Source organism: Eulemur rufifrons, chromosome 29 (genome assembly GCF_041146395.1).
Source record: "Eulemur rufifrons isolate Redbay chromosome 29, OSU_ERuf_1, whole genome shotgun sequence".
Taxonomy (NCBI): Eukaryota; Metazoa; Chordata; class Mammalia; order Primates; family Lemuridae; genus Eulemur; species Eulemur rufifrons.
In genome coordinates this window covers 48,377,482-48,399,410 of record NC_091011.1, presented here as the reverse complement: position 1 = coordinate 48,399,410, position 21,929 = coordinate 48,377,482, and the positions used below count along the sequence as shown (strand labels likewise).

At 36.2% G+C, this 21,929-nt stretch overlaps 1 protein-coding gene across 1 annotated transcript in view; it reads left to right on the top strand.

The window, feature by feature from the left end:
• Positions 1 to 21,929, top strand: part of PTTG1IP2 (PTTG1IP family member 2) — a 77,631-nt gene that overhangs the window by 22,180 nt on the left and 33,522 nt on the right. The window contains exon 5 of the mRNA XM_069461645.1: positions 1,923 to 1,993. Within this exon, the coding sequence (XP_069317746.1) occupies positions 1,923 to 1,993 (71 nt within the window). The remainder of the gene's footprint in view (positions 1 to 1,922; positions 1,994 to 21,929) is intronic.

Here is a 21,929-nt window from a genome sequence, read left to right as displayed (position 1 = left end):
TTTAATTCTTTGAGGTATCTCCATACTACTTTGCATAGAGGTTTGTAGAAGTATTCCTTTTTCTCTGTATCCACGCCAGCATCTATTATTTTTGGACTTTTAATAAAAGCCATTCTAACAGGGGTAAGGTGATATCTCATTATGGTTTTATTATAATTTGCATTTCCCTGATGATTAGTGACATTGAGCATTTTTTCATATGTTTATTGGCCATTTGTCTATCTTCTTTTGAAAAGTTTCTGTTCATGTCTTTTGCCCACTTTTTGATGGGGTTGTTTGACTTTTTTCTTACTGATTTGCTTGAGTTCTTTGTGGATTCTGGTTATTAGTCCTTTGTGGGATGTGTAGTTTGCAAATATTTTCTCCCACTCTGTAAGTTGTCTATTTGCTCTGTTGATTATTTCCTTGGCTGTGCAGAAGCTTTTTAATTTAATCAAATCCCATTTATTTATTTTTGTTGTTGCTGTGATTGCCATTGGGGTCTTCTTCATAAATTCTTTGCCTAGGCCAATATCTAGAAGAATTTTTCTAACATTTTCTTCTAGAATTCTTATGGTTTTATGACTTATATTTAAGTCTCTTATCCATCTTGAATTAATTTTTATGAGTGGTAAGAGATATGGATCCTGTTTCATCGTTCTGCATATGGCTATCCAATTTTCCCAGCACCACTTATGTAATAGGGATTCTTTTCCCCAGTGTATGTTGTTGTGTGCTTTGTCAAAGATCAGTTGGCTGTATGTGGCTGGTTTTATATCTGAGTTTTCTGTTCTGTTCCATTGGTCTATGTCTCTATTTTTGTCCCAATATGATCCTATTTTAGTTACTAGAGCCTTGTAGTATAGTTTGAAGTTTGATAACGTGATGCTTCCAGATTTGTTCCTTTTGCTTAAGATTGCTTTGGCTATTCAGGCTCTTTATTGGTTTTAAACAAAGCATAGAATTATTTTTTCTAAATCTGTGAAATATGATGCTGGTATTTTAATGGGGATTGCACTGAATGTGTAAATCACTTTGGGTAGTATAGAAATTTTAACAATGTTGATCATGCCAATCCATGATAAAGATATGTTTTTTCATGTGTTTGTATCATCTGCAATTTCTTTCTTCAGTGTTTTATACTTCTCTTTGTAGAGATCTTTCAACTCCATGGTTAAGTATATTTCTAGGTATTTTATTTTCTTTGTAGCGATCGTGAATGACATTGAGTCTTTGATTTGACTCTCAGCTTGACTATTATTGTTGTATAGGAATGCTACTAATTTGTGTACATTGATTTTGTAACCTGAGACTTTTCTGAATTTATTTACCAATTCCAGAGTCTCTCGGTGGAATCTTTGGGGTTTTCTAGATATAAGATCATATCATAAGCAAAAAAGCGATAGCTTGACCTCCTCTTTCCCGATTTGGATATCCTCTCCCCTCATGCATCATATGGGTGTATTTGTAGCATATGTTGGGTAAGAACATTTGGCTTTGTTTGTGGGTGCTTTGATGGTGCTCTAGGTTCTGGATAAATGCCGTGGTTATAGATGACCTTAGTGTGCTGGTTTTCCCAGTTGCTAGCTGTTTGTAGGCTGTAGCAGTGGTAAACTTGTTTGTGGGCAGATTCCCCATCTCACTTTGATGAGAGAGGATGGAGATCTTTGAAATCTTTCCTCTTTCCCCAGCCCTGTGGACTTCTTAGCCATGTTGCAATTCTTAGTTCTATCACTAACTTATTGATATTTTAAATGATATTCCATTTATTTTAATTGTTTTTTTAGTCAAATGCTTTAATTCTCCTGGTGGGTAGACAAAAGGAGAATTTAGTTTAATAAAGCAATGATAAAATATTGCATAAATGTATTCTAATTAAATAAATAACTCCAACTTCACCTTAACTATTCTGAAAATAAGCCTAATTCTAAATTCACCATCATTTTGAACAGACGTCAAGTCTATGTTTATGGAAGAGACGCAACAGCTCCTGTTCACCACTGGAATGCTTCTGGCAAGTGTTTTTATTTATTTGATAGAATGGCCCAGAATCTTTCAATAACAGCTGGAAATCTTCCCCATATTTGTTCCAAGCATCAAAATTAAAGTATGAGTAGGACACATGACAACAGATTTCATTGTTCTCATTTCTAAGACACATTTTGGTAATCTCAACAACTAAGCTAGTATTGGTAAAAACACAATATTGACAGAGAAGAATTAAAAATTTCCAACCCTATTGGGGATATTAATAGCTTCGCCATTTCTCCCAACTCCCACTCCACAAAAGCAACTTAACAAAAGATGACCTTTGCCTTAAGGAGTCCTTGCAGGCTTTCCCAGATTAACTCACTTCATTTTATCTAGTTCCTCAGCTGACCTTCTCCCCACTCTTCTCACCTTGATTCTTTAAATTCTCTTTCCTTATGAGACTCCCCCTCATCCAGGACTCAAGTCTGGGCTTTCCTTGGCTCATCATGCACAGCTTTTGGGCAGGCACTACCAATGTTCTGCCCAGGCCTGGATCCTGGAACCCCTGCTGAGGTCAAACCCATGATCCCCTTTTCACCTAAATAATTGGACCACAAAAAATTTTAGATCTGAATAATATGGCTGAGGAAAGGGTACAGCAAAGTCCTCTATAATTACCATTAAAAATAAAACTTTGCAGGGAGGGGAGGCATCCAGATTGTTGTGGTGCTCTGGGCCACAGGGGCATAATGATAGGGAATATAGAAAACCCTGGGAACCATACTTTCACATTACAAAATCTGAACGAGAAGCAGGGTAAACCTCATAGCAGCAAGGATGAACTGTTAAGTACATATGCCTTCCATCGCCAGCTCTGGACCTTGTTATGGTAGAAATTGTTTTGGTGGTAATAGGATCATGAGGTATTTCAAAAAGTTGTTTCAGAAAGGTATCTAACATGCAGGGCAATTGCTGCTTTTTCCTAGGGTTGAAATCAAACCAGAGGACTGCAGAGAATGATGCTGCATTTCAATTTTTCTCCCTCCATTTTAAATTTGACAGCACATTGGCCCAGGAGGAATACTTTGAATGGAGTACAGGATTGAGTATTTATTTATTTTAGGTAGAAAAAGTTATTTATTTATAGATTGAAAATAATTAGGCTTATTGCAGGGTATAAAATATAATCAAATTCACAAGGCAGGATTCTTTTCCGCCCAGGAGAGAGTCCAAGGGGAATGCCTACGTTGAAGGGTTGAGTAAGGGGAACAGAATTCTGCAAAAGGGACTGAGAAGAAGATGAAAAAAAGAGGAGATAGTGGTGTCATAGAGCTCAAGAGAGGAGGGTCTTAATATCAAGATAGAGAGGTTCGTGAGTGTCCTCTGGACTTACAAATTGGGAGATTTTTGGTAACCTATTTGTCTATGGTAGTCTTAAGAGTGTTTATACAAGGCATAGAATAAGCAGACTTCTGATTTGTGGAATAAGAAAATATGGACCCTATAAAATGTTATATATACTATGTGTCATTTTACCATGATGCTCCTCACGTGTGAAGTTATTTTCCAAGAGTGGTAGTAATAGTATCCTTCTTGGTCCACACTTCTTTCTTCCCTAGAAAATGAATTCAGAGATGATTTTCTGGGATTAGGGATTCATTAAGTATCCATAGGTTTTCTGTCACTGGAAACAACTAGTCTTGTGGTCACCATCAAATATTTGATCTTTTCTTCTTTGTCAAATTAATACCCAAGTTGATACTACCTTAAGCCACTTGAGCCCTAAATATTAAAATAGCAATAATATTAAAATCTCAGAATAGAAATCCTTTGATTGTTCATGAATATTTTATGTTTAACATTTTTAAAGATTAGGTAAGTCTTCATTGACTTTTCTTAGAAAGAATTTGAAAAGGTAAATTTATTTTCTCTTCTCATAGGATATGAGGGGTAACCAAAAAGATATATCTTCCAGAGTTAGAAGGAGGAAGTTTCTTCAACGGTAAGATTTTAAATTATATTGCATGAATTTTCTGCATGCCTTTTTCCCTTTCCTATTAAGCAACTTTTCAGGAATGTAATCAGAATTATTAAGAAAGAAATGGAAATTAAATCTAAAATGTATTCAGATTTTCAATGCTTGGAAACATGTAATAGAAGGCAGCAGAGAATGGAGATGTAACAGCTCCTGAGTCAGACTACCTTAGGTGAAATCTGGGCTTTTCCGTTTGCTGTGTATGACATATTGGACAAGTAATTTAATCTGTTTGTGCCTTAGTTTCCTCATTTGTTAATATTATCTAATCATAGTGACTAAAGTATTATTTGGGTGACTCTGAGGACAAAATAAGATTTTATAGGTAAAATTTTTAGAATTGTCCCCGACACTCAGTAAGTCCTCAATAAATAATAAATGTCTATTACTACTACTTTAATCTCAGAATCTCAACATTGAAGGTGCTCAAAGGTCTTCCTGCCCAACACCTCTCTCAGGACTAGGATCCTCTTATCAACATCCCTGGCATATTCGATGATGGACAGCTAGGGACTATCACTTGGATTACAACACAGTTACAAATTTGGCTTTGTATGTGTGTAGGTGCATGTGTGTCTTTCAGCAAGGTTAAACACACAGACATAATTTTATTGCCATGCTCTACATCTATGTGCACAGGAAGGAGGTCCCCAGATAGAAGCATGTTCCATATTTCCATGGCTTCTGAAGTAGTGAGGGCAGGTTAACAGTGAGGGAGGGGAAGGAGAATGCAGGAACCTTCCGGAAGCTTACCAGGTCCTCTAGAGGCTAGACTGTGTTCCAGGGAAGAGATAATACATAATCAGTTTTAAAATTCATTAACACTAAGGCGACCTTATATCATCCAAACTGGGACCATTTTAAAAGTGAAAGGGCCACTATTAATGCTTATGATGAGAGAACAGGTATAAACCAGGGCTTCCTGGGCAAACAAGAGCAAGAAGTCATGATGGTTAACACGCAGTGTTGTGAGGGAAATGTGTGCTTTTGTTGTTGTCAGGATAGAGCATCTTTAAAAACTTTTTAAAAGGTGATCTTTCAATATCTATTAAAATTTAGGGCTTGGTGGAGCATTCTTTGACCTGATAACTCTGTTATTAGAGATATTTTTCCCCCTTATAGAAATGGTTCTTTTAATGTGCTGTTGAATTTAGTTTGCTAATATTTTTTGAGGATTTTTGCATCTATGTTCATCAGGGATATTGGCCTGTGATTTTCTTTTCTTGTAGTGTCTTTGCCTGGCTTTGGTTTTAGGGTAATGCTGGCGTCATAAAATGAGTTTGGAAGTATTCCTTCTTCTTTGATGTTCTGGAAGAGTTTGAGAGGATTGGTATTAGCTCTTCTTTTAATGTTTGGTAGAATTCAGTAATAAAGCCATCAGGTCCTGAGCTTTTCTTTGATTGCTTTTCTCCTGGGCTCAAGCGATCCTCCTGCCTCAGCCTCCCGAGTAGCTGGGATTACAGGTGTGCACTACCACTCCTGGAGACTTTTTACTCTGATTCAATCTCCTTACTCATTATTGGTCTGTTCAGACTTTCTATTTCTTCATGATTTAATCTTGGTAGGTTGTATATTTCTGGGAATGTATCTATTTCTTCTAGGTTATTCTATTTGTTGGTGTATGTTTGGTTGTAGTAGTCTCATGATCCTTTGTATTTCTGTGGTATCAGTTGTAATGTTTCCTCTTTCATTTCTGATTTTATTTATTTGAGTCTTCTTTTTTTTTAGTCAAGTTAAAGGTTTGTCAATTAATTTGGAGCTGAAACAGTTATTGAAAAAGAAAAGAAAAGAAAATAATTCTGTTTTTCTTTTTTTAAAAAAACCATCTCTTAGTTTTGTTGATCTTTTCTGTTGTTTTTCTAGTCTCTATTTCATTTATTTCTTCTCTGAGCTTGATTATTTCCTTCCTTCTACTAACTTTGGGCTTAGCTTGTTCTTCTTTTTCTAGTTCCTTGAGGTATAATGTTAGCTGTTTATTTGAGATCTTTCTTCTTTTTCTTACTTTTTTTGGGGGGTGTGGGGGGACAGAGTCTAGCTCTGTCACCCAGGCTAGAGTGCTGTGGTGTCATCATAGCTCACAGCAACCTCAAACTCCTGGGCTCAAGTGATCCTCCTGCCTCAGCCTCCCAAGTAGCTGGACTACAGATATGCACCACTACATCTGGCTAATTTTTTTTCTATTTTTAGTAGAGACAGGGTCTCACTCTCACTCAGGCTGATCTCAAATTCCTGACCTCAAGCAATCCTCCTGCTTCAGCCTCCCAGAGTGCTAGTTTCTTAATGTAGGCATTTATAGCTATAAACTTCCCTCTTAGAACTGCTTTTGCTTCATCCCATAAGTTTTGGTATATTCTATGTTCATTTTAGTTTGTTTAAGGATTTTTTTTTATTTCTCTTTAATTTTTGCTTGGACCCGTTGGTTGTTCAGGAGCATGTTGTTTAATTTCCATGTTTTTATGAATTTTCCAAATTTCCTCCTGTTATTGATTTCTAGTTTCATACCATTGTGGTCAGAAAAGATACTTGATACAATTTCAATCTTCTTAAATTTAAGACCTGTTTTGTGGCCTAACATATGATTCATCCTGGAGAATGTTCCATGTGTACTTGAGAAGAATATGTATTCTGCTGCCAGTGGGAGGAATGCTCTGTATATGCCTGTTGGGTCCCTTTGGTCCAAAGTATAGTTCAAGTCATGTTTCTGCACTGATTTTCTACATGGATGATCTATTCATTGTTGAAAGTGGGTTATTGAAGTTCCCTACTAGAACTTAGTCTATTATTGTCTGTCTCTCCCATCAGATCTATTAATATTCACTTTATATATTTTGTTGCTCCAATGTTGGGTGCATATGCTTTTGATGAATTGACCCTTTATCACTATATAGTGACCATAAAATGACAGTAGTATGTCCTTACCCATCAATAATAACCTTGAATGTAAATAGGTTAAATTCTCCAATCAAAAGACATGGAGTGGCTGAATGGATTAAAAAATAAGACCCAACTACATGCTACTTTTATGAGGAAACTCACTTCATCACCTTAAGGACACACATTAACTGAAAGTAGAGGGATGGAAAAAGATATTTCATGCAAATGGAAACTAAAGTAGAGCAGGGGTAGCTATACTTACATCACACAAAATGGACTTTAAGTCAAAAACTATAAAAAGAAACTATAAAAAAATTTCCATTCACATTTGAGTATATTTTAATACTCCTATTGGTCTGGCTAATCATTCCCTAACACCATAATTATTTAGTTATGGAAGATTATAAATTATTTTAATATCTACTAATGGTATTTAACTTCTCTCCACCTTACATTACTCTTTCTGTTTCCATTTTTTCTTAATTTACTCCTAATTTAGTAGGCTGAAATTATTTAATAAACCATCCTGTAAACAGATGTGCTGTTATCCAGGCTTTGTTTTCCATTTATAAAGCACAGGCAGAGTAGATGTAGCATAATTCCTAAAGGCTCTAGGATTTTCAGAATGGTAAATGAGCATTGGCTTCAATTTAAAATCACCAGCTGCATTAGCTCCTACCAAGAGAGTTGACCTGTCCTTTGAAGCTTTGAAGCCACACATTGACTTCTCCTCTCTAGGTATGAGAGTCCTAGATGGCATCTTCTTCTAATAGAAGGCTGCTTTGTCCCCATTGAAAATCTGTTGTTTTGTGTATCCACCTTCAACAATGATCTTAGTTAGGTCATCTGGCTAATTCACTACAGCTTCTACATCAGTACTTGCTGCTTGACCTTGCACTTTTATGTCATATAGTTGACTTTTTTCTTCAAACTCATGAACCAACCTATGTCAGTTCTAAACTTTTCTTCTGCAGCATCCTCACCTCTCATCCTTCATAGGATGGAAGAGAATTAGGAGTTTGCTCTGGATTAGGTTTTTTTTTTTTTTTTTTGCAGCAGAGCCTCAGTCTATTGCCTGGGCTAGAGTGCCATGGCATCAGCCTAGCTCACAGCAACCTCAAACTCCTGGGCTCAAGCAATCCTACTGCCTCAGCCTCCCAAGTAGCTGGGACTATAGGCATGCGGCACCATGCCCAGCTAATTTATATATATACATATATATATATGTTTTTTTTAGTTGTCCAGCTAATTTCTTTCTATTTTTTTTAGTACAGATGGGGTCTCACTCTCTATCAGGCTGTTCTCGAACTCCTAAGCTCAAACGATCCTCCCGCCTCAGCCTCCCAGAGGGCTGGGATTACAAGCATGAGCCACCACACCGGGCTGGATTAGGTTTTGACTTAAGAGAACATTGTGTTTGGTTTGATCTTCTATCCAGACCACTAAAACTTTCTCCCTATGAGCAATAAGGCTCTTACACTTTCTTATCATTCATGTGTTCATTGGAGTAGCAGTTTTAATTTCCTTCAAGAATATTTTCTTTGCATTCACAGTTTAGCTAACTGTTTGGCACAAGAGGACTAGCTTTTGGCTTATCTAGGCTTTTGACAGTGTATCCTCACTAAGCTTAATCATTTCTATCTTTTGATTGGAAGTGAGAGATGTGTGACTCTTTCTTTCACTTGAACACTTAGAGACCACTGTAGGGTTATTAATTGGCTTCATTTCAATATTGCTGTGGCTTAGGGAACAGAGAGGCTGGTGGGGGAGAGAGAGAGAGGTGGGAGAATAGCCAGTAAGTGGAGCAGTTGGAATACATACATTTTAGTTTGCTGTCTTCCATGCATGTGTTTTGTGGTGCCCAAAACAATTATAATAGTGACATCAAGGTTCATTGATCACAGATCACCATAACAGATATAATAATAATGAAAACACTTGAAATATTGTGAGAATTTCCAAAATGTGACACAGAGGTATGAAGTGAGCACATGCTGTTGGAAAAAATGGTGCCAATAGACTTGTTCAATGCAGGGTTGCCACAAACCTTTTGTAAAATTTGTAAAATTTTGTGCAATTTGTAAAAACCACATTATCTGTGAAGTACAACAAAGTGAAGTGCAATAAAATGAGATATGCCTGTAATTGAAATAATGGGGTACTTGATGAGGTAGTAAAAAGCAGATCTAAAGGGACAGAGAGTAGGGAAGAGTAGAAGGTTATACCAGAGAGTATAATTTCCACCTAGAACAATAAGAGATACTTTAGATCAGGGATTGGCAAACATCCTCAATAAAAGGCCAGATAATAAATATTTTAGGCTTTTGGGGGCCTTCTGATCCCTGTCACAACTACTTTGTTGTTGTAGTGTGAAAAAAGCCCTAGACAATACATAAACAAATGTACATGGCTGTGTTTTGATAAAGTTTTATTTACAAAAACATGCAGAAAGCCAAATTTGGTCTTCAAGCCATAGTTTGTGGACCCCCTGGTTTACATGACATAAATGATCACTGAATGGCTAGCTAACTAGCCAAGAAAGTAAGTGTTTGCCTAACTTGTTACACTGACTTGTAATGAATTTTTTAAAGATACCAAATAAAACAGCCAAAACAAGATACAAAAGGAAAGCTAGAATAATGTAGCTGGTATGAAATCCATAACCCCATCGCTTTTGTCACATGGCTGATCATGTATGCCCAGCCTTTCATTTCATGATTTACTAATCTTTTCATGCTTTATATTCTTACTTCAGAAATACTCAATTTTTTGAGATAGAAGCGGCAATTAATCCAATCAACATATGCCACTCTGATGAACTCCAATGGGTTTTGCCAAACACATCATAAGAATTAGCTCATCTCATGATAAAAAACGCAGCAGCAACCCACAGGAATAGATCAGACTTCCAAAATACACACATGGCAAGGAAAGGGGTCTTTTCACTTAATTTGTGTAGTTTTTGACAAATCTTTTGCCCTTCATACTTCTTTATGCATCTATTCAATTAGAACACATTTGACACTTCCAGAGTTTTGAAATCTACATGATGAAATTTTAACCTCATCTGTAAAGGGTGTTCAATGCCTTTGTAGAATAAGCCAATATTTTCCACATCCAACTTGTTACTCAGACAAAGCAACAGACAGGGATGTAATTAGGGAAAGCCTTTGTTGAATTGTAGGTGAGATGAGATGATCTCTAATCACCATGCTTGTACAACCCATAGAAATTTACTCTGAAATTTTATTTAATCTTATAATTTGGATGCCCAAATAACTAAAAAGGTAGAATTAAAGAGAAGCCTTTATGTCCCTTGGCTATCTTTGAGTAAACGTACTCTGTTAAATTATGTATTGAGCATGCCAGAGCCTAATGAGCAAACTGTGACTGAAAATCATAGAGAAAGACTTAACCTACTCTTTCCTTCTGGCAGAGGAGAATGCCAGCTAAGAGTGAGTGTGAGTGGCAGAATGACAATAGCTTTGTTAACTGGACTGTAGATTCGGTGATTGTTGCCTGAAATGCCAGCTTCTGGTTGGCTATAAGAAAATGCCTTTTTCTCATTTCACTCACCAGCTTTCCCCCTCCATTTAAATGATAATTACACATTTATAGTGCATCACAAGTGTCTCTAGTTTTACTCAGAGTCCTCTGGGAACTTGAAACTAGTACTTTCATAATGAGGGATACTCTTTAAGAGTTATTTCTTTGCTTGGGAAGATTTTCATCCTATTAATTTTTTTCTGTTTTCACTTGTACATTTTCCCCCTCAAAACCAGTAGAATTTTCCCAATCAAATAGCACTGGTAAAATTGAATAATAACATTCAAGCATTCAAGTCACGTAACTTCAAATCATGTATATATTTTAGGTATTGTTCAATTATCTTGGTAGTTGCTGTGTATATGTGAATCTGGTATTGAGTGCTATTTTCTCTTAATTGAGTCAAATTAGTTTCCAGTAACTCCTCCCCTTAATATTTCTCTTTTCAAATTTATATTCTTATATTATTTTAAAATCTAATGGCTAATTCTGATCCTGATGAATCTTTACTTTTTTCCTTCTGTTCTCTGTGCATGCATTTAATGTAAGATTCATTTTGGTATTCATATCAGTACCTACTTATTTCTCTAGTGTATTGTTTTATCCTGACCTTCCAAATAATTTGAATGTAATAGAAATACCAGGCAAAACTTAATGATCTAGTGAAATTAATAATGGCCAGCACTAAATATGGATTTCTCAATGTATTCCTGACCTATTATTTGTATAAACAATTTTTATCCTTTCAATATCAAGATCACTTTTTACATCAAATTCTCAGGAGGATCAGCATTTTTTTTTTTTGCCAAGTTAGTTATGATAATTAAGTAGTCGATATCTAAAGGCAAAAGTTTACCAAAATATAATGCACGGATAACATTTTTTCTGTGAGTGTATTTAGTGATGATTTCTGTCAAAAAGGTGTCTAAATGAAATAAAACCACATAAATGAAGTCCTGTGGGTGATAATAATAATAATGGTAATGACAATAGCATTTTTCTCCATGGAATTCTCCTAAAATATGACAAGAGCTTTTTGGGGGGGGGGTAGGAGAGTTCTGGAGTGAGGTTTAAAATTTGTATGTGGAATCTACTAGCTGTGAAATCTAAGGTAAATTGTTTAATATCTCTGAGCCTTGATTTCCTCATCTGCAATATATTAAATAGGAATAATAATAACTGTTAATACTTTGCTAGGAAACTTAGGAATCATGTGGGAAAAGCTCCTAGAATATAATATACAATCAATAAATGGTAACTCTTGTACAGGGGAAGGAGCCTGGAAAGATATTGCTATGAAGTAGAAAGAGCTCAACCTCTGAGCCAGAAATGTTTTGGATTCTTATCTCTGCCCCACCAGTTTTTAGCTGTTTAACATTAAGCTCGTTAGTTAAACTACTTAAGCCTCCCTGTATAAAAGGGAAATCACGCTACAAAAGTTGTGTGAGAAGTAACTTAAATGCCATATGTAAAGCACTTTGTATAGTACTTGAAACATAGTAGGTGCTCAGTAAATGGTTCTATTATTACTTATTATAAGCCTATTATGTCACTGTAATTCTGTAGGCACCATGAGAACATAAAGAGGAAACTTACAGGGTATTGTAGGACAATTAAAATCTTTGAAGGAAGGTAAGCCCTTGAAATAAGTATAAGTTTAGATAGTCTAAAATACAGTGTAGTAAGTTCCATAAGAGAGGTCCACAAGTGCCTGAGAGTTGAATTAGTCTAGAGAACTCACATAGTATAGTATGTAAGGATCAAGTACGGCTTCCTGCAGGTAATCATGGCCTCCCAGCTGAGCTTGAGGAATGGACAGTTTGTAAACAGGCAGACGTTGAAGCTGCTAGGGGAGGAAATTTTCTGGAGAGGAAGAGAACGAGCAATTAGAAGCATGAAGGTGAAAAAGCACAGATTATATATGAATAGTAGTAAATACATTGTACTACTCAAAGTATGAGGAACAGGTAAGATGAGGGATTAACAGCTGACATTTATTGGGCACTTACAATGTTCTGGACACTGTTTTAAGGGCTTTACACCTATTAATTTATTCAATCGTCACAAAAACCCCTTGAGGTAAATTCTAGTATTAACCGTACTTTATAGACAAGGAGACAAAGCCTTTATAATACCTTTATATGAAACAGAAAATGGTTCCACTTCTCTTAGCCTATAGCAGCCTTGTGTGGAAACACAGCTTGGTGAGTGGTGTGTGCACTACCCTTCCACACCCGCCCTCAGCCAGATGCCACATGTGGGGACCCCTCAGCCTACACAAGCATGTGCCGTGGCCCTGCTCGACGTCACAATCTGGGCAATCTGGCTTCAGAGTCTGCACTTTCAATCACAACACTATGTGATGAGAAAGGCACCTGGTCTTTATTTGTGGAGAACTTTGAAATCTACACTTAGGAATCTGGACTTCATTTTAAAGGTAGTGTGGTGACTTAGCCTTTTTTTTGAAGGAATGTGGAGGCATTTTTTAGGTGGGATGGGGGAATAACATAATCACATTTTTTAATGAAACATACCTTGATGGTGTTATTGAGGGGGTCAGGAAAGTAGACTGTGGGTGGAAGGTTTAGAAAGGGAAGATTCAGGCAGGAAGACCAGTCAGGAGGAGAGTGCTGGACATTAAAGTGAGCACAGATGAAAGCCTAAACGAGGGTGATGGCACTGGAAATTGGGAGGTGACAGACCTGAATGGCATTTCAGAGCTGGAATGGGCTAGCCCTAGTGATCATTAGAAGTAGGGAGTGAAAAAGAGTCCCTGGGAAGAGACTCCAAGGTTTCCATCTTGGGCTACTGGAAGATGGTGATGCTGCTAACATAAAGAAAGAAAACAGAAGGAAGAGCAAGAAAGTTTGGAGAGAAAGATGAAGTTTTCATGTTAAATTCTTGGTAATGACAAGACCTGCACGTAGAAACTCCAACTAGGAGTTGATATTGTGAGTCTGGAGCTGGGGATGTTTGGGCTAGAAACCTAAATGGGGAAACAGTCTACCTGGGGCCATGAGTATGGGCGGCAGTGATTGTGGCACATGTAGAGAGAACAGGAGGCCAAGAATGGATCTTTCAGGGCAGCCTTAATCTAGAGTATAGGAAGAGGCTGTGCTGTCCCCCAGGTTGGAGGAAGGATTCCCAGGGCAAGTGAGCCAGGACATACAGGGCTGGGGTGTAGGATAACCGTAGTCAGGAGCCCCAAATCCAGGGCACAAGCAAGAGCTGTTCATACACATAATCTATTTCATAAACTGCAGTAATGCTTTTAAACTGTTAGGATGTTTCAAGGTACTAAGAAACACTTTGCTAAATAATAGGTCCTATGGTAGCTGAAAATAGATTGTAGCTTTCCAAGTACATTGAATTGCAGGATACATTTCATATACTAAGAGGGGAGTCATACACAATAAATGTTTTATCTTACAAGATAGTGGTTACCTGGGGCATCATGGAGAGAAGTAATCTGAGCAGTGGCCAGGCTCAGTGGGAAGGAGCGCTGTGATCTACCAGCAATAGCTGCCCAGGGTAGAGGAGTGGGGGTACCCCACCTAAACCGGCCCCTCTCCATTAGGTGCTTTCTGAGGTACTGTGAAAACTCTAAATTTCTGTGATTATCAGTACCTGGTTTATCATACATACCAACTAAGAGAAAGAAAGAAAAAAAGAAAGAAAGAAAGAAAGAGAGAGAAGCAAATGACTCCTCAGGATTTTGTATTAATAGTAGCACAGTTTTCCAGTCCCTAGATTTATAAAATGAAGCTGAATGAATGAAAAAAATTATGTGCCTTCAATCGGATAAATAAGGGAGAGTCATGCGCACACCTTTAACTCAGCCCTTCCCTAAGACAAGCTTTAGGGGTGTGTGTGTGTGTCTTTAGTTGTTTGGGCCTGTGTATTCTAATGGAAGTATTGTAGGAATGTGTGAAGAGAATTGAAGGTAATTGCTTCTTACTGAAAGAAAAGAAAAGTTATTTAAATTTCTCCAGTTCAAGAACGTCGACGCTAGAGAGCCACAGACAGGGAACATAAGAAGCCAATGCTGAATTGGATTACTCACTCAGGAAAATTTATGATAACCACATTATTAAAGTTTTAGATGAGACTCTCCACTGTTCTATGTAAATAACTGTGTTGCAGCTTTTATTTTATAAGTACTCATTATCATAGAAATTTACTGGTTTTAATCTTGAAAAAGCTGTGCATGAACACTTTTGGAAAATACCACTGTAATTTAAATACCTATTAAAGTTAATTTTTAAATAATGTAATTTTGTCTTGTAGAAATTGAGAGCTGTAACCTTTTATTTCTTCTACTATATTTACTCTATTGTAAGAATTTACACCAGTCATTTCTCTATCAGAATATAAACTTCTTGAGGGCAAGAACAGTATTTTGTCACTGTACCATTGGCATCACCAGGTATAATGCCTGGCCTCTCCCTAGTTGTCTTCTCTGACTTTTCTACTTCTTGCCAACTGACATTTCCAAGAGTCAGCTTTCATAACCCCTCTTAGGAAAATATAGGTTTGGTGCCTGCCATCAAAAAACTTAAAATCTAGCCACCAGTAATAGATAATAAACAAGAAATTGTTTCTAATAACTTAGAGAATAGGTCTACAGTAATTATCACAGTAATTTTAAAAACTTGATTGCATGTTCATTCCTTTTTCAGACACAGATAAATTCCCTAGTCATATATAAGCACAATTTGGAACCTTCACAATTTGAGCTCAAAAGATGGGACAACGTATTATATAATAACTCTACTATTACTATTTCCTATGCACACTCAGTATCTCTTCTTCTTCTTGTATGTTTGTTCTATTTTCTTTCTGATAAGGGCCTCTTGTGCCAATTCCTGGTATTCATTTGTCAAAACCTTCTTTTTCAAAGCTCCTCTTAACTGCTATCTCCAAACAAATTTTCTTAGTCTCCCTTAAGCAGATGTTCTCTCTCTCCTTTTGTATTTCCAGCTCACTTTACTTTCCCCTCTCTCCTGGTACTCATCTTAAGGTGGAAATTGTGTTTTATTCAATGGAGTGTAGAATCCTAGCTCTATCACTTACTGTTTATGACATCTTGGGTACATTATTAACCTCTCTATGTCTCAGTTTCCTCATCCGTAAAATAGGGATTGAAAATAGTTGCTTATTCACATGGTCATGCTAATACACTGAACTAACCTATATACAGCACTGATAGCAGTGCTTAGCACAAAATGAACACTTGGTAACTAATAGCTGTAATAGCAGCACCTTACAGTTTCTGGCATATAGTAGGTGTATATATTGGCTTGAATAGTAATGATAAAATTGAGTAAACAATGAGTTCATCTTGCTCTGGATCTGATAAAATAAAGGGCATCAGGAAAAAATAGATTAGGGTAGAATGGAGTTGATGAATTGAACATTCATGGAGTTTTTGCTTTGTGCCTGTGCCAGGCATTGGGGAGACAACTTGAACAAGACAGGCAATGATTTCTGCCATTAGGTGCTTATGTTCTAGTGTGGTTACAAAAAAAGTGGGGAGCAATGGAAAATAATTTAAAATTTTGCACTGGGAAGAAAAGAAGGGACTGAAATTATGGGGAAAAAGGTTGGGAAACCTACTTGCCATAAATAGGGAAGGCCTCCTTGAGAGAGTGTGGTTTAAACAAAGACCAAAATATGATAAGGGGAGGGGAGGAGAAAGGCAGGGGGAAAGAACAAGCCAGGTGGAGGCTCCAAGATGACATGGAGCATGGGGTTTTAGAGAAACTGGAAGTTTAGTGTGGCTGGAGACATACGCAGGGATCAGATTATGTAGGGATTTATAGGCCATTATAAGGCGTTGGGGTTGCACTAGACCTGACTGAGAGGGTGTGATGTTCAGCTCGGCTTAAGACTATGTAAAATATAGAAATATATTTGGAACTTGACATTTGAGATGGCAGAGCAAAGACATGGAGTTGCTACTAAGAATGGTGTCCAGGAAGACAAGAAATAGTCTGATGAAATGGAGGAGTTGCATCAGGGAAATGTGAGCAACTATTCTCCTTGGAAGGTATAATTCCACAGAACAGCTGCTGCCTTACGGTGATGGACTACGACAGAATTTTTTTTCTTAGCAGACAAAAAGTTGAACTGATGTGGTGACCTTTTGGAATAGATGGTTTCTTTACTGCCAAGTTGAACCCTTTCTGGGAATATTTGTGCTGAGTGAGCTCTCTAACCTTAGTGCCGGATGGGTAAATGCTATCCCTCGTGAACATTCAACTCATTCCCTTTCATGTCAGCAGAAGGAAATAAATCATTTATGTTAGTTTGGGTAATTGAAGAAGCTTTTCATTTCCAATTTACTCCGGTGTGTGTATCTAATTTGAGTTGATCATCATTATTACTCATGTACAGCTTTTCAAGGAATGAACTATGAGTTGGAAAACATAACATTTCTATAAAAATCGGTGTAATGGCCTTGAACTTAAGCTTTCTAGTTGAAATGTGAAACTTGAGAGTTAACGTTGTATTATATTTCCAGTAATGGCTGTGTCCTTTTTCTTTCAGGCTTCCTTCAGGATTTTAATCATCCTTACAGCCTCTTTGAGAATGATTGAACTTCCAAATTCCCTTAAGTTAAAATTTTAAATTCTATTGAACATTTTTGTAGAGTATTTCATTACTTTTACATTATGACTTGTGCAATAATTTGAGAACATAAGGGTTGAAAAAGCTCTTTAAATAAGATTTTATGGTCAGTTAATTTTTTTGAACTTTTGAATAATCTTCTTCCTAGCTAGTTTCACAATCTTCATATGTAGATTTCCTTTGAACATAAAGTGGCATAAATATATGTTCAAGTACCTGAGATATAAATTTATTTATGGTTCCAAGATTGAAGGCTATACCCTATGATTATGCCTGACATTGTTTTCTCATCAATATTACCAGACAATAAATAAATACTCTAATTCTAATTTTGTTTAGATTTATTGTTATAAAAAAATCCCACTATTCAAAATACTCCCCATAATTGTAAATTTGAGGTAATGATTGATATTTAGAGGATTTTTAATAGAATAAAATTATGCCATATTTGTTTCAATACCAAGTAATTTCTTCATTAAAATTCAGTAATGTTCTAATATATTAATTAATAATTGTTTCACCAAACTTTTTTTTTACCTTTCACCTATTAGGTGGAATTTGGAAAAAGAAAGTATAAACATATATTTGATATTGTTGTTACTTACAGTACTTAGATATAAAATTAACGTGGCTTCAGGTGAACTTGGGGGTATGTATGATATCAAAATTGTGGAAAAAAATATCGACTTTCATAATGGAGATGAATGAAACTTGAGTCTGTATATATTTAGGAGTTTCCCTCCAAGATATTAAGGCTGGAATTACTTGAACTAGGAAAAGCTAAATTTGCCTAAGTTAAGGTGGCTGCAACTCCAGCAAGATAGAGCTTGATTAGATCAAAGATTAATTTCTCTACTAGACAGAAATTTTGACTTTGGGTAAAGAACTGAAACAGCAATGCAGAAATAAGTAATCTCTTTTGTTCCACCAGAATCCCAGAACTTCCTCTGCCTTTTCTCCCGGGAAGTAATAATCCATCTAGTCAACTGAGCTTGTCTCTCCTGTCTGAAGTTATTTTTTCCACTTTAGTTGTTTCCTGGAGTTCGTCCTCACTTTTAGAGTGGATGCTGAACCTCAATGTAAAAGGAGGATGTTTAATAATACTCTCAATTTGCCTTTATGGTTTTCTTGGTGATAGTTTCTTTCAGTAGTATTCTTAGGGGATATACATGCCATGTAAATCCAATCAGCCCCATTCTTCAGTTGGAAATATAGTGCTATGACACTAAGATACAGTGAATAGATAGATGGAGCCCAGGAAATTCAAGTGTTATTAAACTTGCCACAGACTAGAACTTTATTCTCATAACTCTAGGTAAAGGTGGGATACTTATATGTAGAAAAATTAGGAAGACTGACCAGATGGCATACTTGTTTTGACTATTTATAAAATTACCATTGCCTGGGTTTTTTCTTTCTTACTTTTTTTCCTTTTTAAAAAATTTTTAATAGATTTAGGGGATACAAATTGAATTCTGTTACATGTATATGTTGCATGGTGGTAGAGTCTGGGATTTTGGTGTACTCATCACCCTAGTAGTGTACAATACACACCATAGGTAATCTTTCATCCCTCACCCCCTCTCCCCTTGTGAGTCCATTATACCACTCTGTGTGCCCTTGTGTAGCCATAGTTTAGCTGCCACTTACAAGTGAGAACATGTGGCATTTATTTTTCTGTTCCTAAGTTACTTCACTTAGGATAATGGACTCCAAGTGAGGTTTAAATATATCTTATGTTTTTATTAGAGGATTCATATCTCAAAAGCATGCTAACTTTTAGAATGTTTAAAGTATATCCAGTTTTTGTTAATTGTCTACATGTGGACATTTTCACACATCTTTCAAAAATCTCATTAATTGATGTTTTGGGGGAATTTCATTTTTTTCCCCTTTCACCAAAATAAATACCAATTTAGCATCTTAGCTCAAAAGAATTCAGATAGGTGCTGTGTTATCGTCTATAAAATGTCATGTCGTCGTGTCTCCTTCAATAAATTGTGAAAAAAATCATCCTTTAATTCTACAACCTGAGTATGGCTTTTTTTTTTTTTTTTTGAGACAGAGTCTCCGTCTGTTGCCCGGGCTAGAGTGCTGTGGCATCAGCCTAGCTCACAGCAACCTCAAACTCCTGGGCTCAAGCAATCCTCCTGCCTCAGCCTCCCAAGTAGCTGGGACTGTAGGCATGCGCCACCATGCCTAGCTAATTTTTTCTACATATTTTTAGTTGTCCAGCTAATTTCCTTCTATTTTCGGTAGAGATGGGGTCTCACTCTTGTTCAGGTTGATCTTGAACTCCTGAGCTCAAACGATCCTCCTGCCTCGGCCTTCCAGAGTGCTAGGATTATAGGCATGAGCCACCAAGCCCGGCATGAGTATGACTTTTGATTATAATCATCTGGAAAAGGGTTTCTATAAAAAAATACCAGATGAAATTTTTTAAAAAGCCATAGAAAAACTTTTATTATATTTTGATTACAATATAATGTTTTCAATGAAATTCTTCATGACTGGCTCTAATTACTTCATTTTAGAATCTACCATAATTCTATATTTATAAAAATAATTTACTCATTTTTTTCAGTTTTTAAATGTTATTTTATATAGTCAGATTTAATAATTATCAATATATCATAATTCTAAAATGCACACTACTATATCCAAAAGATTAGATTTTGGATTTGTTTGGTGTTAAATGAAGTTGTTAATAGCCTTGTTCTCTGTTCTGTTTTCTTTCATCACCTATCAGTGAATCTAAAAAGTAAAGTGCTACTTAGCTGACTGCCTTTGAAGAATCACAATTTGAGATAAGAATAAGTTGATAGTGTAGTAATAAGGTCTGGCAATAGCTTTCCCAGGAGATATCTTATGCAAAAATGATGGAGGTCTGCCCATCATTGCACATGGAATGCTGACATTCTTGATTTTAATGGGAAACCATTTATCTTTTGCACCTGCTCCAATATATGAATAGCTGTCATGTACTCCAACAAAAGGAAGGAAAAACTGTCACTATGATTTAAGAAGTATAAACTGGCATAAGAAAAAGCAAAATATTTTGAGCAGTTAGGATTTATTTTTCTTGCTCTATTATACCTGGTTTCTACAATGAATTATTTGTTTTATTTAATATTAATAGTATTAGTATTTTCCTACCGAGTTCATCAGTATGACTTCTTCATTATAGAAATCTCTTTAAATTATTAAAGACTGCCTGTGTGCATGCTTTAGGAATAAAAGGTTAGTGCATTTATGATTCCTGCATTTTCAGTGATATGTATCTAAATGAAACACCTAGATAATACATAAATGCAGTCTTTGGGAATACTATATCATTAAGACATAAAATTTAAAGTTGATAAAATTAAAACTTATTCCTAAAATTTTACTAATTAAAACAACTAAAATAGTAGAATAAAATGTATTTTAAAATTATTTTTAAAAAAGGCTCTTATAGATTTTTAGAGTCTTGGCATGTTGACTATGTAGCTGAGCCTTTAAACATATTAAAATATTGATATGCTACTGCCTTTTCACAACATTCTTATTTCTAAATATTGCTGCTTTTCTGGGTAAAGCTATGAAGGAAGTCTGTCATTTCTCTTTTACATTTATGTTTTCCCAGCAGGTGTTTCCTCCCATGGCATTTTACATGCTGATTTTTCTTCTACCGACTTAGAATTTTAACTTTCCTTTTAAAAATATGCTAGAGAATTTAAGATTATATACACCCAAACACATGCATGGAGTGTATACATATGTAAAGTATAGTTATATTTTAATTTGGTTCCTCTTTTAGCAAGCATACTAAAATGATATACCAAAAATAATTTTCTCCCTTGAGAATATTCACTATTGGAACTTATTCACTTATTTTAGCACTGCTGATATTATTTAAAATGTCTTTGGACTTCTTCCTTTGCAATATCCTTTACAATCTGCAGAATGTTTAAAACATATACATCTTCATGGTGGCAGGTCATCAGTCTTTGAGGATGGTTGAGAACTGGGGACAAAGAATTTGTTTTTGAAATAGCAAAAAGGCATTCAGAGCCATATGTGATGAACAGGTAACTGATTATTTTAAATAATCCATTTTTGGTCAAAGTCACTGATAGGCTATAAAGAACTTGTGTGCATGGGAGAGGATAAATGAAAAAGCAGGGAGGAAAAAGAGGGGCACAAACTGACTATGATGGTAATTTAAAAAGAAAAATCTGAAATAGTGTCAGCAGCTGTTGAAAAAAAGCATAGAGCTTTCAATGGTGACTATTTTGAAAGAATAGAAATCATTTGGAAGTATTGGCAACCCACAAAGCACTTAAGTTTTATGATTTTCATTTATACTTCGGAGCCCATTATATCCATATTGGGATTTAAAGTGATCAGCATATAAATTAAAACCAACTCTGATTGGTTTTATGCATAGCGGTTATAAGAGAGTGATAACACTCTGTAAAACTCCCAGAGAACATGAATTCAAACTCCATTTTAGGGCCACAACTTCCACCCCTTCTAGTTCATGGATTCAGTCCCCCTCAGCACCTCTGCTCTGTGTCTCCCCTCCCCCAGTGACAATTCCACTCTCTTCACATCTCTCAGCCCCTCTTGCCCTCATGTCCTGTCCCATCATGACCAACATGTCAACTACTCTTACTTGTTAATCCTAAACTTTCTTATTTCTCTGTCCTTCAGAACCTCTTGTCTGAGAAAGTCTCAACTATAGAGAAATGTGACTGCCTGTCTTCTCCACATTTGTGCCTTGGCTCTAAGCTATCTTGGAAGCTGTCTCCTTTTGCCTTAGAATGCCCTTTTTGGTTCCAATCTTTGGATGCCCTTTGAATAGGCAAGGCTGAGTGAAGTCAGGCTATGGTGCCTGAATAATTTCTATCTT